Raw genomic sequence first — 16070 nt, forward strand, 5'->3', positions numbered from 1 at the left:
TGCAAAAGCGGCCTGTGGGCGTGGGTTTACTGTGAAAATTTTAATCACTTTTCAGCAATATTTCTTCCCAGTGTTAAAAGGATAAACATGTTGATTACTGTTACTATGGTCCTTCTCCCTCTGCTCTCCAAAATCTGCTGGTTTACACTGACTAACATATTAAATCTCTTGTTTCACAGAAATGGAGAAGAAACTTTTGGAAGAGAGAGTTTTGAAGCAAAAAGTAGAAAATCGGTTGTTAGAAGCTGAAAAGCAGTGCTCCATGTTGGACTGTGATCTCAAACAGTCGCAACAGAAAATCAATGAGCTCCTTAGGCAAAAGGATATACTAAACGAAGATGTAAGGAACACTGACAAAAGGAGTCTTGAGCCAGTATTTCAGTATCCTAATATTTTCCTTGTTATAGCTGTATTTAGGAGTGTTTGTGAATGAAAATGAGTGTGGTTTTATGTTTCTGAAATATTTCAGTGTTATTAATCTTAAAAAGGTTTTCTTCTTGAATGTAAAATGCTGTGGGATTGACATGGAAAAACTATCTTATTTATTGTGTGCTAATGCCTTTATTCAGGAAACAGCTTTGACTTATCAAAAGATGTGAGCATGTTGTACAAAAATGTAGAGGAAGTCAATAAAAGAAATTGTTTAAATGTTGCTTTCCTGTGTAGGTCTGTAAAATTCACAGGTTTCTGTTTATTTTTCAGGTAAAAAACTTGACATTAAAAATAGAGCAAGAAACACAAAAGCGCTGTCTCACTCAAAACGACCTCAAGATGCAAACGCAGCAAGTCAACACCTTGAAAATGTCAGAGAAGCAGTTAAAACAAGAGAATAACCATCTTCAGGAAATCAAATTAAGTCTGGAAAAGCAAAATAATGAACTCCGCAAGTATGCAGTTGCTCTACATTTTTCAGTAATGTTACTGATTTGTAATTGTTTTGGGGCAAAAGCTGAGGGCAGTATTAATTCTAAAAATATGCTGCACAAAATATGCTCTTCTGAAGTCCAAAACTTAATTGTTGTTTAACAGAAATTACAGTGACTCTACTTGAGAATTGCCCCAGTGACTCAGCAAAGTATAGATTTGTTGGAAGGGATGTTTGTTGTCCTGAAAATCTTAAACCCAAGCTTTAAACACAGGAGTGTGAGGACTTCAGAGAAACACTTCTTTAACAGAAAGTCTAGGTACTGGGTTTTTTAAATGATGTACGACACTAGTGAAGAGGAATGTTTCTGGCATTTAGTTCAGGAAAGCTTATTAGAGTTGGAAATGAATCCTAATACACAGCTGTGAAGCATAACTATTGAAATATCTAGTACTAGAGATGTTTAAATACATTTGTTGGACCTGCAAATAGGACTTGTTCTTCAAGGTCTTACAAGAAATATTTGCACCTGATAATAAATATTTTTTAATTTATTGAGCAAGCTGATCTAATGGAAGGTGTCCGTGACAGAGGGGTTGGAACTTGATCATCTTAAGGTCCCTTCCAACCCAAACCGTTCTGTGATTGTGTGATATTATGATTATATATATATACTATATAAATATATATTTATATATATATAAAATTCCTGTGAATGAAAAGCCAAGTATAGCACATATATCAGATGAATCTTATCCTTAACTCCTTTATGACTTTTGATAAACATCTCCTTGTGCCTTTTCTTTCAGCAAGATGCAGCAGAATATGTGATGGTTGCTGTTATGTGAAAAACCGCAGAAATATTTTCTGCTACATTACTGTCCTTTGTTACAGGACTGACTTGTTTTAGTAAGAGATGGATTCCAGAAGTGATGCGTATTGAAGAGTACAGACATGTTTTCACAGATTAAGCTCTAGCAAATAAGAGACCAAAGCAATGTCAGATCAGTGACATTTTGCACAGAAATAAGATTCAGTCGGTGTCTGTTTGCTTTGTCAGTGTCTCTGACTGGTTAAGCTATGTGACGCTGTAGTAATTACTGTGTTAACAGTATTAAATTAACTTATTAGTGCAGTGTTCTCAGCTGTGCAAATGAAAAAGGGAGCTGGTATGCAGAGGAAGCCTCAGGTTTAGCAACTGAAGATCTTAAGAATGTTAATGCTCTCTTCTCTATTTATTGGTTTGGAATACCTTCATATCTTTTATTTTGAAGTATGCTATTCCTTCCTAGGGAACGTCAGGATGCAGACGGACAAATGAAAGAGCTTCAAGACCAACTGGAAGCTGAACAGTATTTCTCGGTATGTTTTATGCTTCTTTATTTTTATACTAATCTATGTACTAAGTTCAATGTTAACTTTTTTTCTTTGTCCTCAGACATCAGGTGTTTCACATCCCTAACCTAAAGCTAATTCTTTTTCTTGTGTCTGTCTTCAGTCTTGTCTGTATCCTTGTCATCACTCCTTGATCACAAGGTAGTATGAAAGAGCTCATATTAAGAAATATCCCAGCTTGGTAAGGGAGTCCCAAACACATTTCACAGGGAGGGAAGAGTCAAACAGCTCATTCTTCCACAGTGTGAATAATTTTCTGCATGTTTCAAGCCTTTTGCATTCATCATCCATTCTATTCTCCATGCAAGAGAACTGTATTCTCTGAATCACATGGTGTGACAAAACTTGTGCATTTAAGTCTTTGAAGGGAGTTTTTGCATTACAGCCAAACTTCGTAGAGATCAATTGGGAGTTCTTGCTTTATTGTGGTAAGGTACAACAGAATAAATGGGTATTGTACATACCTATTTATTCTGTTACAGTACTAGCATAAGGAGGTTAATTTATATTAACGATGCACAGCCAGTCACATTGCAGGTAGAGGACGAACGGCTTGTCTCAGAATTAAAGTTAAGATTTTACTGTGATGCTAAGGTCAGTGAGGGGGAAGACTTTTTGAAGTTTTAGTAGGTGAAAGAGTTGTGCACATTAAAGGAGAGGAAGGGAGAATTGAGGTCATTTGGCTGCTGTGGATGGGCCAGAGAGGGACAGTCTGTCTTAAAATCCCTGCGGGAAGTCCACTTGGAGTTGTCTGTGAGACTCCCTGTATTCAGTCATTTGAACATACAGAGCAATACATTTTTTGTTTCGTTTCCTTTAGGGCTCTGGGTATTCATTTAATTTTTCTTTAAATACTTTTCCAGTCTGTTTTTCCTTTCTTCTAACTGTCATCTTCTTTTCAGGGATTTTTATGGTTCAAGTCTAAATTTAACATACCTACCTATGTCAGACAAAGATTTAAAATACTAAAGAAAAATAATGGTTTTCCTTGCTTCTGATACTTCTGAATTTCTATCAAATAGTGATTTTCACATTTAAAGTCCCTTTAACAGTATTTTTACAAGCGTATAAAATGTATATCATATATATATTCATTCACAAGTACATAAGGTTGACAAAAAAGTGAAATAACTGAAATATTTGTGACTTATGATGACTTTCAGTTAAAGTTAGTGGAGGCATTGCACAATGACACTCTTAATTGAGTGTATGATTAAAGAATTGCATACAATTTCATTTTATGTCATTTTTTGTGTACCTTCAAACTGGAACGTGCAAGTCACATCCTCTTCTTTCCAACTTTAAATTCTAGACTCTGTATAAGACGCAAGTTCGAGAACTTAAAGAAGAATGTGAGGAAAAGACCAAACTTTGTAAAGAAATGCAGCAAAAGATACAGGAGTTACAAGACGAGAGGTAGGTTCTACTAGTTGTACTACTAATACGTAAAAGATTAGGGTAGCGTTTCATTGTTGTCTTCCCGCCCCATAAGATGCCATATAAGTTAATAATACATATCAATAATTTGCAGAGACTCCTTGGCTGCTCAGCTAGAGATTACTTTGACAAAAGCAGATTCAGAGCAACTTGCACGTTCCATTGCTGAAGAACAGTACTCTGATTTGGAAAAAGAGAAGATTATGAAAGAGCTGGAGATTAAAGAGATGATGGCCAGGCATAAACAGGAACTTACTGAGAAAGATGCCACCATAGCCTCTGTGAGTTATATGAATTGTAATTTTGGTAGAGGCTTACATGAGTTTGCATTTTACTTGCAGTTTGAGTTATCCATTGCTATTTACCATACTTAAAGGTAAGTGATAAGGAAGTAAATCTGACATTTTTAAAATATTTATTTTCTATGAAAGAAAGAAAAATATCTCTTACGCTGTTTCTTGCACTGAGCTCTCTGATCATTTGTTCTTCTGTGCCCCTACCCCTCTTACAGCTAGTCCTGTTATCTTTATCCTGGTTTCACTCTAAAGCATTTTCTTCTGTACTCTGTAGTGCTTTTGTATGCCAAATGAGTTTTTGTTACATGGTTCTGTATGCTTGTTTTGTAGTTGGAGGAAGCAAATAGGACACTAACTAGTGATGTGGCTAATCTTGCTAATGAGAAAGAAGAACTGAACAATAAACTGAAGGAAGGACAAGAACGTATGTGTTCTCTGAAATGTAACTTAATTTGAAACCAATTTTGTTCTTTAATAGTACTATTTTCTTTTGAAATGAGCTTTCACAGATTTATTTTTTTATTACCTTGCTGCAGAAATTATAAAGCTAAAAGAAGAAGAAGCAAATGTGGGAAATATTAAAGCACAATTTGAGAAACAGTTGTTGAATGAAAGAACATTGAAAACCCAGGTAAGCAATTATCTAAATGAGCAAAGAGCTAGTATTTATGAATCAAATAACTTTCAGTAGAGATCTTTCCATGGTAAACTATACATCCTGTTAATGCTTTGCTCTTTTTTTCACCGTGAAACAAAATATATTGATTTTTTTTTTTCTTCTACTAAGTAGACTTTCAGTGTAGTGAAACTGCATCCTCATGAGTTACCAGGTGACCTCCTACTCTAGATGCAGTCCACCTACAAAAATCATAATTTCAGTCAGATGAACTCCTATTTTACTGTTTTCCATTTTGATTTATATTCCTCTATAAATTACATAAAACAGTAGATTTCCAATTTTAATCTGTATTGTCTTTTAGAACAAGTGACATTATAATCCAGAGATATATTTTGGAGTTAACTAATGAAAATGGAACAGATTACTTAAATGAATAGAAGTGTTCACAGCTAATGCTTGCTGAAAGTGAAAAAGTCATCATTACTTTCTTTTCAATTTTGACTAATACATTGAATTAAAGCAACTTTGTAGTACAGGACTACAGAGGTCTTGATTTACAGTTAAAGTATCTGTTCAAGGACAGGAGAAAAGACTTTCTTCATGATGTAACTCTGTATTTATTAGTGCGGGTTTTGTCCTTTTTTTCTTTCCCATGGGAAGGCTGTGAATAAACTGGCTGAGATCATGAATCGGAAGGGTCCAGTGAAACGTGGAGCTGACACTGATGTACGGCGGAAGGAAAAGGAAAATAGGAAACTGCATATGGAACTGAAGTCTGAACGAGAAAAGTTAACCCAAATGATGATCAAATACCAGAAGGAAATCAACGAAATGCAGGCGGTACGATCCTTTTGCAAATACAAACACTGATAGCATTTTCTGTAATTCTCATTGAATTGATACAGGCTTTAAGGTAGTGTATACAGCCTCTCTATTCCTGAATTTCCCATGATCAAAAGGAACACGCAGTATCTATATTCATATTGGCTGCATAGTCTCTGAAATTTTCTACTTACATTTTCTCTGAGTAACTGAGTATTATGATAATAGGAAATCTTGTGATCTGTTTGCTTACAGCAAATAGCAGAAGAGAGTCAGATACGGATTGAACTCCAGATGACTCTGGACAGTAAAGACAGTGACATTGAACAGCTTCGTTCACAGCTGCAGTCATTGCACATTGGTCTAGACAACAGCAGCATAGGCAGTGGGCCTGGAGATGCTGAGGCAGATGATGGATTCCCTGGTATGTCACTTTTATTAATATTTCCACATTAATTGGTTTTATATCAGTGTTTTACCATAGAAGCTGAAGTATTAAATTAATGCTCTGATGATTCTGTGGCTTTTCATCTTTATGTGTTTCTACCATCTTACCAATGATTCAATAGTGATCACTATCCATGTACTAAATCTGTCTGTAACCATAATTCATCTTACATTTATTTAAAGAAATTTCTTTTAAGAAGTCTATTTTACCCTATTAAAACTAAGTAATATTTTTCTACTTTATTGTGATGATTACTTTGCAATTACTGTGTGACATGATGAAATGTAAAACTAATACTCTCTTCTTAGAGATTCTATTTTGACTTTTCTACCTTTTTCCTCCTTTATCCTTTATGTTTAGTCCATATCACTCAGTCCCACACTATGGAATCCATGTCCTTTACCTACCAGCACTCTTCTACCTCTGTCAGTATTGCCACTAAGCCTTCCAGTTCTCGCATGCTTCTCGATTCTGATACTGATTCTGACTCAGAGGAAGAAGCTTTGTCTTGTTCCCACAGCCCTACAGAAGTTGATAGCACAGGTGACATCCCTGAGAACTGTTTGGTTTTGTTCTTACTGTGTACTTTTCTCTGTTTCAAAACTAACGCTATTAATACATTATTTAAACAAGAAACCCAACACATCAAATCTGGCAGTAGACATGCTGCAGTGGCAGTAAACATTGCCATCAATGACATGAAAACGTTTGCATGAGCAAATGATTGGCCTGTTTTCTCTGAATGTTACAGATGCTTACTCCCATTTATAAAACCACCATTTTTATAAAGGCATTGAATAAATGAGGCTTACAGCCTTGTTTTCTAGGTAGCCTCTATCCAGTATCTGCCAATGTCTGTATGACCCTGTAAGATACCAGATACCAGAAAGTTCAATCCTTGTGTTAAGACTCCCCACCATCTAAATTTACATTATTAATCTTAGAAATTCAGCATTCTGAGCATTACATTGTTTTGCCTTAATTTGTGTCTTATTTTTGATTCTTGTATGGAAAGGCAAGCAGAGTTTACTCTCATACATAAAGCTTATAATGAAGTGATATGGCTCTGGTAAAACAGCTTTGTATTACTAATTGGTACTCATTTTGTATGACAACACATACACCCTGTTAACACTAAACAGAAGTATTGATCAATGTCAGAGGTGTGGGGTTTTTAATTACATTCACATTTCTGTATTTCACTTGAGGTTCCTTTAAAGTCTTGAATACCTTTCCACTGATGGCAAAACTTGTTTGGGGATATTGCCATTGCTTCATCAATCTAGAGTAAAGAATAATGCATTTCCTCTGTTTTCATTATTCTCTGTTTTTTGCTATTTTCTAATAAAAGAAAATTAAGTACATACATAAGTTTTGAGTTGTTAGCTGCTGTTGTGGTATCTGCATGGGTTTGTTCTAAAGAAAAAATCATATCTAAGGACTTTTTGCTGACATAATTACAACAGCTTTGAGATACAGTGGTTGTGTTCTCTTGCGTTTTTTCCCTCCTAGTGCTTATAAGCATGTACCGTGAAAATGTGGGGATATTCTGCATTTCTCTGATCCGTTAGTATAGAATGGACACCAGGAATGAAGAAGTGTAATCAGAAATTTATTTTGTTCAATTCGTGCCATAGGATTAGAGATTACAGAGAAAGGGAAAAGATTAATGTATTTGGTTTTCACACCATTAACAAACTATACATGCTTCTTGAATGGGGGCAGAGGATTTTTTTTGCATCAGCATTCTGCTTGCTGCAATTTAAAGTGGCAGGTGTGAAGCAAAGTACACATTATAGAATTACTTCATTTATGGTAGCTTGGTATGTATATTAAAATGTGCCTTCAACAGGAAATACTTACAGGGGAATAAACTTTGAAGACAGTGCATGTCTGAATAAATAACTGCTTCAAGTCTCATTAGACAAAATAAGGATTCTGTGAATATCTAATAACTATCTGTTGCACTCTGTTAAACATGGGCAGGAGCCTGCAAATGCCCTCTGATGAGAAAGAAAATGGCTTTTGCAATTCTGGAGCATGTTTATGCTCCTTACATGGTTTTGTTTGTTAAGGCTTCAGAATTTTTTGACTTGGAGGTTCCTCAGCAGCAGTAGAAGTTATCTGCTAGGCTGGGAAACTCATTTGAAAAATATTATCGTAAATGAGTGGTTCCTCTTAATAAAACATAGGGGAAAGAAATGCCTGTATTAGGTGCAGCTCTAAAAATAGGGCCCAAGGCTATGCGATACTGTGTATTACCAAGCACTAGGAAAGTGTGATCCTGGTGAGCTTTGGTTACCACTGAAATGCGTATGACAGACAACAGCTGAGCTGTTAATACTGTTGATAAATGCAATGTGACTAATGTGCCAGTGTGATATAAAATACTGCAAGTGTGTGAAAGGGCAGTTGAGCTTAGGCAATGCATAAGGATTGGCCAAAGATGACTTCTTTTGGATGAGATAGCCTAGGAGAGTTAAAAAAAAAAAAAAGAAATTTGCAGAGCAAAAGATATGAATTAGAATAGTAAACTCCTGAAATTTTACCTGGCATATAGAGGATATAAATTATTTGTTGTGGTAGTTTGCCCTTTTATGTCTTGACCTGGATGTTGTGTGGTCTGTACTAATATCTTCAGATGCTATTTTAAAAGGCAATGTTTGATAGACATAAGCATTTTAAGTCTTGAAAAAATTACTAAAGGGAATGTGTATGCTGCAATTGCAAGTTTGCTCTCCCCCTTCTTCCTCATGCTTACTACTTCTTTGTGATTGCATCATTGCTTATTGGTTGTATTCAGGAATACTTGATTTAACTTGTTCCAGAACAGTTACTGTGATAAACTTTGTAAGTTTGTTGTTTTAAATAGTTCATGTTCTCATGTTTGCTTTGTTGCTTTCTTACTGATCTTCAATAACTATTTTAAATGCCCAGTAGTCTCAAAAATAATGTTGTGTGAATATTTATGTTCTTCAATATATGCTTTTTTCAGAATCAAGATTGGAAGGCTGGCTATCGCTGCCGGTTAGAAATAACACTAAAAAATTCGGATGGGTTAAAAAGGTAAGAAAACCAGATCTGTGATCTTGTCTCATGTGTTGTCTGGATTTAAACATACTGCAGGCTTTCAACACATTAATCTTTGATACATGTTCTCTCATTACTTAAATACAACTGAAAATATGTCAGCTGATATAGCTACCTCTGGGGAGGAGCATGTTAAGACAACTGTAATAGATTAAACTGCTTCTTTGTCCAGTCAGATGTGAGAACAGCCATTCATGATCTACAAATGTTTGTACATTCAGGCACCAGCACTCCCAGCAGTAATACATAGCTGGAATTCAGCAAAGTCTGGAAGCAAATGCCCATGACAGATTCTTTATTTAGGAGATAAAAATAACAACTACTTGTCTGCCTTGTGCAGCCTTCACTCATCTGCTGCTTTTGAGTTCTCCTTGATGGTTCTTTGCCCAAAGAATAACATATACATTTTCATACCAGTTCATGTGCTTCTCAGTCAGACCCTTAATATGGGACAAAACTGAGGAAATAGGAGGGCTTATAGGTAACTAGCTTTCTTATGAAACTTACTAGCAATGCTGCTAGATATAACAGTGATCCTTGTGAATATGATCCCCATTAGTTATGAACTACACATGTAAAACAGGTATCATGACAATTACTCTCACTATCAGTCCAATTGAAAATTAATCAAATAGGAATGAAAAGCTTTCATCTTACTGTGTTCCAGACTTTAATTTTTATCTCTTCATAGATACTTAAATCTGTTTAAATATCAGTTAATCTGATAACATAAATTGATTTATCAGGTAATCAGGATTTTGTTTGTTTTGCAATTAATTTATTGGTAAATATAGCCTTAGCATACAGTTCTGTTGTCTATTTAGCTACCATTTTATAAAGCTGTAGAAAAATATTGCTATGACAGCTGTGGTAATTACTGTGACATCTTTGACATCTGTGGTGAGCTGGATTAAAATGTGTGTTTTGTCCTTTTCTGTTTCCTAACAGTATGTAATTGTAAGCAGTAAGAAGATCCTGTTCTATGACAGTGAACAAGATAAGGAACAATCTAATCCTTATATGGTATTAGATATAGAGTAAGTATTACCATATGAGATTCCTTCTGATTTGTAGGTGAACTTTGTCTGAAAGACTTTGTCAAAAGGCCTTTTGAGTTCCAGCCTGGGAGCACAGTGTCAAATGGGGTGTACTTGTGTAATCTGAACTGCAGAGCTGGGACCTCAGGATCCGTTGTGATGAATTGTGCTTGCTGTAAGTAGTGGTGCAGCAGAAGTGGGGTGCTGAGTCTGATACAGGGTGCTGCACTGAGCTCTCATGTAACTGAACTGCTTCCACAAGCTCAGCTAGGTGTACCTCACTAAAATGTTGTAGCAAAAAACATGAAGAAGACTGTAGCAGACAGGCTATAATTCTCAGTGTTTGAACATTCTTACTTACAGCGTGTCCTTACAGGTGGGTTGTATTAATTTATTTTCTTACTAAGTGCAAACTGTGGAGAGGTTGGAGCATGGGAAGAGGATTGTTAGAAAGCCACCACCAAGCATTAACAGTCACATGATGCTGGGTTTTCAGTGCTTTTAACTTACTTTTTTTAATCTGAAAAATATAGCTGGATACTTGTGACTTCTTTTTATTTAGGGTCTGGGGAAGTTCATGTGTAGGATTGAAAGATAAGGCTTCAATCAAGTGATTAGAAATTTGACCTGACAAATCTATAATGGCTCAAAGTCTTAATGTGGTTTGTTGTATCCTAACTTAAATCTTTCAAATTAAATTTCTTATTTTGGTAACAATTTTTGTCCTATTGAAATAATTTCCTGTAGCAAACTCTTCCATGTCCGACCAGTCACTCAGACTGATGTGTACAGAGCAGATTCCAAGGAAATTCCTAGGATATTCCAGGTATTTAAATTAATGTTTTTAACACGGTAAAAAAACAATTTCACACGTTGTAAAAAATATTTTCAGAACTTTGTCTAATTAAATATTTACTAAAAATTGATGGAAACAAAAAGATTATGATGCAATTTTTCAATCTTTATACTTACATAATGACTATGAATTTACATTTATCATCTAGGAGTACTGAGATTATTTTGCTTTGATTCTAGATTCTATATGCTAATGAAGGAGAGAGCAAAAAGGAACAGGAATTTCCTGTGGAGCCCATGGGAGAGAAGTCAAATTACATTTGTCACAAAGGACATGAGTTTATACCTACTCTTTATCACTTTCCAACTAATTGTGAAGCTTGTATGAAGCCACTGTGGCATATGTTTAAACCTCCTCCTGCTCTAGAATGTCGCCGTTGCCATATCAAATGTCACAAAGATCACATGGATAAAAAAGAAGAGATTATAGCACCTTGCAAAGGTAAGTGGCAAGTGTTTGAATACACATATAGTTGCTGGAGTCATAAGGTGTTCTAATAGATGAAAGGATTCTAGTAATGACACCAACTAAGCATAAATAGGTAGGGTTTTTTTTATTAGTACATAGCCATCAGAACCTTTCTAAGGGTGTCTACATGAGGATCAGCCTATTGCTGTGAGTTAATGGCATGTGGCCAATGTACATACATGCCCACTGTGTTGTCAGCCTTGTGCAGTAAAGCATGATAGATTGAAGACTGCTCACAATGCGAGTTGTGCTGCATTGCTGTGTGAAACAATAGTGTTAGTGCATGTTATGAAATAGATAACATTCAATGAAGTTTACTGTGACTCACATTACTTGTTTTCTTGGGCACATCTCTTTGTGTTACCCTTCCCTGTTCTCTTCCATGTGAGTGTGTATCTTCCATAGTATGAAGTTGTTAGCCCCCGAATGTAAGGGGGCACTGTCAGCAGCCGGGAAACTTAAGGTTTGGCAAAATTGTTTAGCTTTTAATTTCTCTGCTTGATTCTCATTGTGTTGGCCGTGGTAGAACGTAATCTGTCAACTAATTTCTGATGCTGGGACATGTTTAGAATAATAACAGTATTTTTATTTTAAAAATTCTTACTGCAGTGTACTATGATATTTCAACGGCAAAGAATCTGCTACTGTTAGCCAACTCTACAGAAGAACAGCAAAAATGGGTGAGCCGACTGGTGAAAAAAATACCCAAGAAGCCTCCAGCACCAGACCCCTTTGCTCGATCTTCTCCCAGAACTTCCATGAAGGTACAGCCAAACCAGTCCATCAGACGACCAAGTCGACAGCTTCCTCCAAACAAACCAAGGTGACACAAGAGCTGCTATTTCATTTATTGGTTTAAACATCTGACTACAATTAATGTCAATCTGTTGATAAGGATAATTGACCACAAATGTTGTGGACTGTTGACACACGTGATCTAGCATGTCATCTTCTATAAACCTCAGTTAAGTTAGGAGAGCACCATGTTTGTTCCCTTCTTTAAAGGACTTTGCATTACCTGTTAATTAATCCTTCCATACTGATAATGTATTCCACTGCTCCTACGTGTAAGAGGTAGAGCTTGTAGCATCCTACAAGTCTCTGGCTTAACAGTTCTTGTGAACTGGCAGGGAAAATGGGGTTTATCTAGGCAAGAGTCAGGGAGAGGGGCATGAAGGTTAAGAAAAGAAAATTAAAAAGAAAATAAGGCTTGACAATATTAGAGTTGGCCATTGCTGTAGCTTACTGGAAGTTGAGCAGTGAAGTTAGGTGCTTGTGGTTCTAATGAACCTTGGAGAGAATTGAGTGCCTTCAAAAAAGCAATCTAGACAGCCTTGCATGCAGCAAAGACTACATGTCTTTTGTTTCTTATTGCTTGGTTTGGAGGCATGTGTTTGAATTCCTGCCCTGCTCTTAGGTTAGACACCTGATTGCGGATTTGTCTGTTATTGTGTGTTTTCATCTGACCAAATCTGTATATCTCTGCATCTGACTTCATTTACAGTTCATGTTTAGGAAGAGTTGGTTTTAGGTTTCCCATCCTCTTAGTGTAAAAAAGGAGCATGCAGCATGTTTCTGGATGTCTACAGTGAAAATCTAGTTCAGATGAATCTCACGTTTGCGTCTCTTGCCCACATGGGATGTACATTGTGGAGCCCATTGCTGCAGTGAAAGTCATTTGTCTGAGCTTCATTTGTGCTTCTTGAAAGAGAGCAGGAAGATTGGACAGGGGGCAGGGGGAAATCATCATTTGTGAAGTAGCTGGAGCACTCACCAAAGGGTTGAGTTGGTTTCAATCCCTTACTCAGCCTAGGACTTATGCTGATGTTTCATCATTCCTAAAAGAATAGTCTTATCAAGTTCCTCTGATTTGGGGCAAAAAAATGTCCATACAAAACCTAGAAATCTATTACTGGATCAGTTTTAAGGGGCAAAACCCTACAGTGTATTGTGAAAGTGACAGCATTCTGCAGGTAGTGCTCATGTGATTGCACAGCAGAATTTCGGGGGGGGGGGGGCAGTTTTCTTTTTTCACCACCCAGAGCACTTGCTGATACTTGGTTATATCAGTCCCCAGTTGTTGACAGCCTGTGTTTGGTCTGACTTCTTTTGTTTGATGCAGTATTCCAGCAGCAGTGGGCATTCCAGCAAAGGCTTAACATTTCTCTCCAGTGAAGTAGTTTGGCAGTGGCTAGGCAGTTTTGCTGCCTTGCTCCTGTGACTAGACTGCCACCAGTACCTAAACTGGCTGGTTGAAAACAGGGTTGGGTGAGTCACCAGGGTTCCAGTAGAGAACACAGGGGAAGTGTGCTCTTACTGGGATGCTGCTGTTGTGCCTTATGCCATGAAGAGTTAGATCTTAAAACAGTACTGGTATTTTAATGTATGGAAATGCATAGCAAAATGACTCAAACTCTTTCACTTTCTTCCTAACCTCCATATAGTCTAGTTTTTGGTTATTTACTATACATATTTAGAAGAAAGATCTCATAATTTGGATTTTAAATGCTTAGGTATTATTGTAACTATGAAGGTAAAAAAATGTTTTAATCACTACTCTTTATGGACCAATTGAAGAGGTTTTTTGTGCAAAGCTAAGCAGAATATCTATGATAGGATTGAACCATGAATCAAGGAAACATACATGATAGCTTGGGAACAAGTAGAAAGTTGACAAGTTGACATAGAAATGGTGTATTATAAATTCTGATTCTTTTTCCACAGCTAATTTTAGATGTTCTAAAAATAATCTTTCTAACACCGTTCTTTCAATCTTCGTGACCTCTTTTACACAATGCTGTCATAACACAATATTTACTTTCACCATTCTTTTTAGTTGTGGTCCTCCTCTACTACAAATTGGTCTTGAATGGGATTTTTTTAGCTATGTATTTTGTAATGGTGGGAAAAGGAGGAGGATGGATATTTTGGTGTGTAACCCATTTTATTTTTGCAGTTAAACTTTCCAAGTGAGCTTTGCAAATCTAACAGATGGAAAAGTGTAGTTCTGTGAGGTCATGTCACCTGTGTCGTGGTTTAAACCCAGTCAGGTAACTCGTTCAGCAATGTCCAGGGCCAGCTGGATGGCTTTCACCTCGGCAAACTGACTCGATTCACCCTCTCCGTCAGCCCATCTCCGATGCTTTCCCACAATATGGCAAGAGCCATCAGTAAACAAGGCATACTGCTTTTCACTCAACTTGTCGTCCAGGACTCCATACACCAATCTAAGTCCATCTGAGCCACTTCAATCTTAGCCGCTTTATCCACTTGTTGGTTGTTCTGGTGTTCCTCAGTGGCCCGACTCTTGGGTACATGGGCATCTACATGACCCAACCCTGCAGACTCCCAGCCCTTCCGGCAGGGAAGGCTGTCATCTTAATAATGCAGGTTGCTCCAACCAGTGGAAATTTGTATGGATTTAAACACTTTTAATTAGAAACCACATCCTTGTATTACTGTAATTGCCATGGCAAATTTATATCTGACTGGTGCTACTATGGGGCTTTCGTGCAAGGACTTACTGTATGGAATAATAATTTTCTGTTACAAACTTCATTAGGAATTAGTTAAATCTGGGGACTGAGTGGCTGGGCAGGAGCTGGAGGTGAGCCAGCAGTGGGCCCTGGCAGCAAGGAAGGCTCTGGGACTGCATCAAGAGGAGCACAGCCAGCTAACTGAGGGAGGAGATTATGCCTCTCTGTTTACTTCTTAGTCTGCAGTAAGATACTGCCTCTGCATTTGGGCCCCCAAGTTCAGCCAGTGATTGACAAACTGGGAAGGTCCAGCGGAGGCCACCAGGATGGTCAGAGCAGAGGCTTGAGGGAGCTGGGCTTATTCAACCTGGATGAAGGACAGCTCCAAGGGGGTATCAGAGCAGCCTGCCCCCATCCCTGCAGGGAAGGTATCCAGGAAACAGAGCTGGGCTCTTCAGTGCTGTATGGTGGGAGGGGGAGAGATGAGGGGCTTGGTTCACCCAAGACAGATTCCAACTGGATAAAAGGAGAAGCCAACACAGAACCCAGGAAGAGAGGCAGGCTGGTGAGGCTGGATGGGCTCCATCCCTGGAGGCTTTCAGTACCTGACAGAACAAAGCTTTGGGTAGTCTGGGCTGGCCTTGTGGCCGACCCTGCTTTGAGCAGGAGGTTGGGCTAGAGGCCTCTAGAAGTCCCTTGCATCCTGCATCATCCTGCAAGTGCTGTCCCTGCTAGGAATTCTACACAGTGATTGTTTCTCCAAGGTTTTCACGGCTGTTATTCTTCATGATGATTTAAGAAAGGGCAAACTAGTCCCAGATACAGAGCACATTAATTTCTGGTTATCCATTCAGTTGGATTGTGCCAAAAGGTTTATGCCAAATTTAAAAAAAAAAAAAAATCAACTTTAATACATTGTAATGCCTATAAATTCTTAAAGTGCTTTATAAATGACAGTGACCATAGTTCATATAACAAATGAATATTGAGCCTTTTCGGGAATATAGCACGTTTAAAAGTGTAAAAACTTTAAAACCTGAAACCCCCCCAAATCCATTTTGTTTAAAGCATCTGATTATTGTTAACATCGTACCATGTTGCAGTTAAACACACTGAATACTGTCTGCTCTGTTAGGGTAAGATTTCTGTCTCTGCCTTATATGGCTGACATATAATCCTGATTTAAAACCCATTGAGCTCACTGGAGGAATGATTTGACCGAGTTTCCTTTCTTGTAGCTGTAGCAATTGAGAAGTTTGTG

The 16070-nt window shown here is 37.4% G+C and overlaps 1 protein-coding gene across 3 annotated transcripts in view; it reads left to right on the forward strand.

Annotated features, from left to right (window-relative positions):
• ROCK2 (Rho associated coiled-coil containing protein kinase 2) overlaps positions 1 to 16070 on the forward strand; it is a 102468-nt gene that overhangs the window by 82196 nt on the left and 4202 nt on the right. For 2 of the 3 annotated variants that reach the window (XM_062615899.1, XM_062615900.1), the window contains exons 18-32: positions 180 to 340; positions 703 to 887; positions 2158 to 2227; positions 3573 to 3676; positions 3792 to 3978; positions 4324 to 4417; positions 4530 to 4624; positions 5273 to 5452; positions 5690 to 5858; positions 6243 to 6425; positions 8878 to 8948; positions 9921 to 10009; positions 10757 to 10835; positions 11045 to 11306; positions 11943 to 12156. In XM_062615899.1, the coding sequence (XP_062471883.1) occupies positions 180 to 340; positions 703 to 887; positions 2158 to 2227; positions 3573 to 3676; positions 3792 to 3978; positions 4324 to 4417; positions 4530 to 4624; positions 5273 to 5452; positions 5690 to 5858; positions 6243 to 6425; positions 8878 to 8948; positions 9921 to 10009; positions 10757 to 10835; positions 11045 to 11306; positions 11943 to 12156 (2143 nt within the window). The remainder of the gene's footprint in view (positions 1 to 179; positions 341 to 702; positions 888 to 2157; positions 2228 to 3572; positions 3677 to 3791; positions 3979 to 4323; positions 4418 to 4529; positions 4625 to 5272; positions 5453 to 5689; positions 5859 to 6242; positions 6426 to 8877; positions 8949 to 9920; positions 10010 to 10756; positions 10836 to 11044; positions 11307 to 11942; positions 12157 to 16070) is intronic. The other variant, XM_062615901.1, reaches the window with a different exon arrangement.

The sequence above is a fragment of the Pezoporus occidentalis genome, unplaced genomic scaffold (genome assembly GCF_034315485.1).
Source record: "Pezoporus occidentalis ecotype Australia unplaced genomic scaffold, CSIRO_AGI_Poc_V1 ctg185, whole genome shotgun sequence".
In the NCBI taxonomy this organism is placed as follows: domain Eukaryota; kingdom Metazoa; phylum Chordata; class Aves; order Psittaciformes; family Psittacidae; genus Pezoporus; species Pezoporus occidentalis.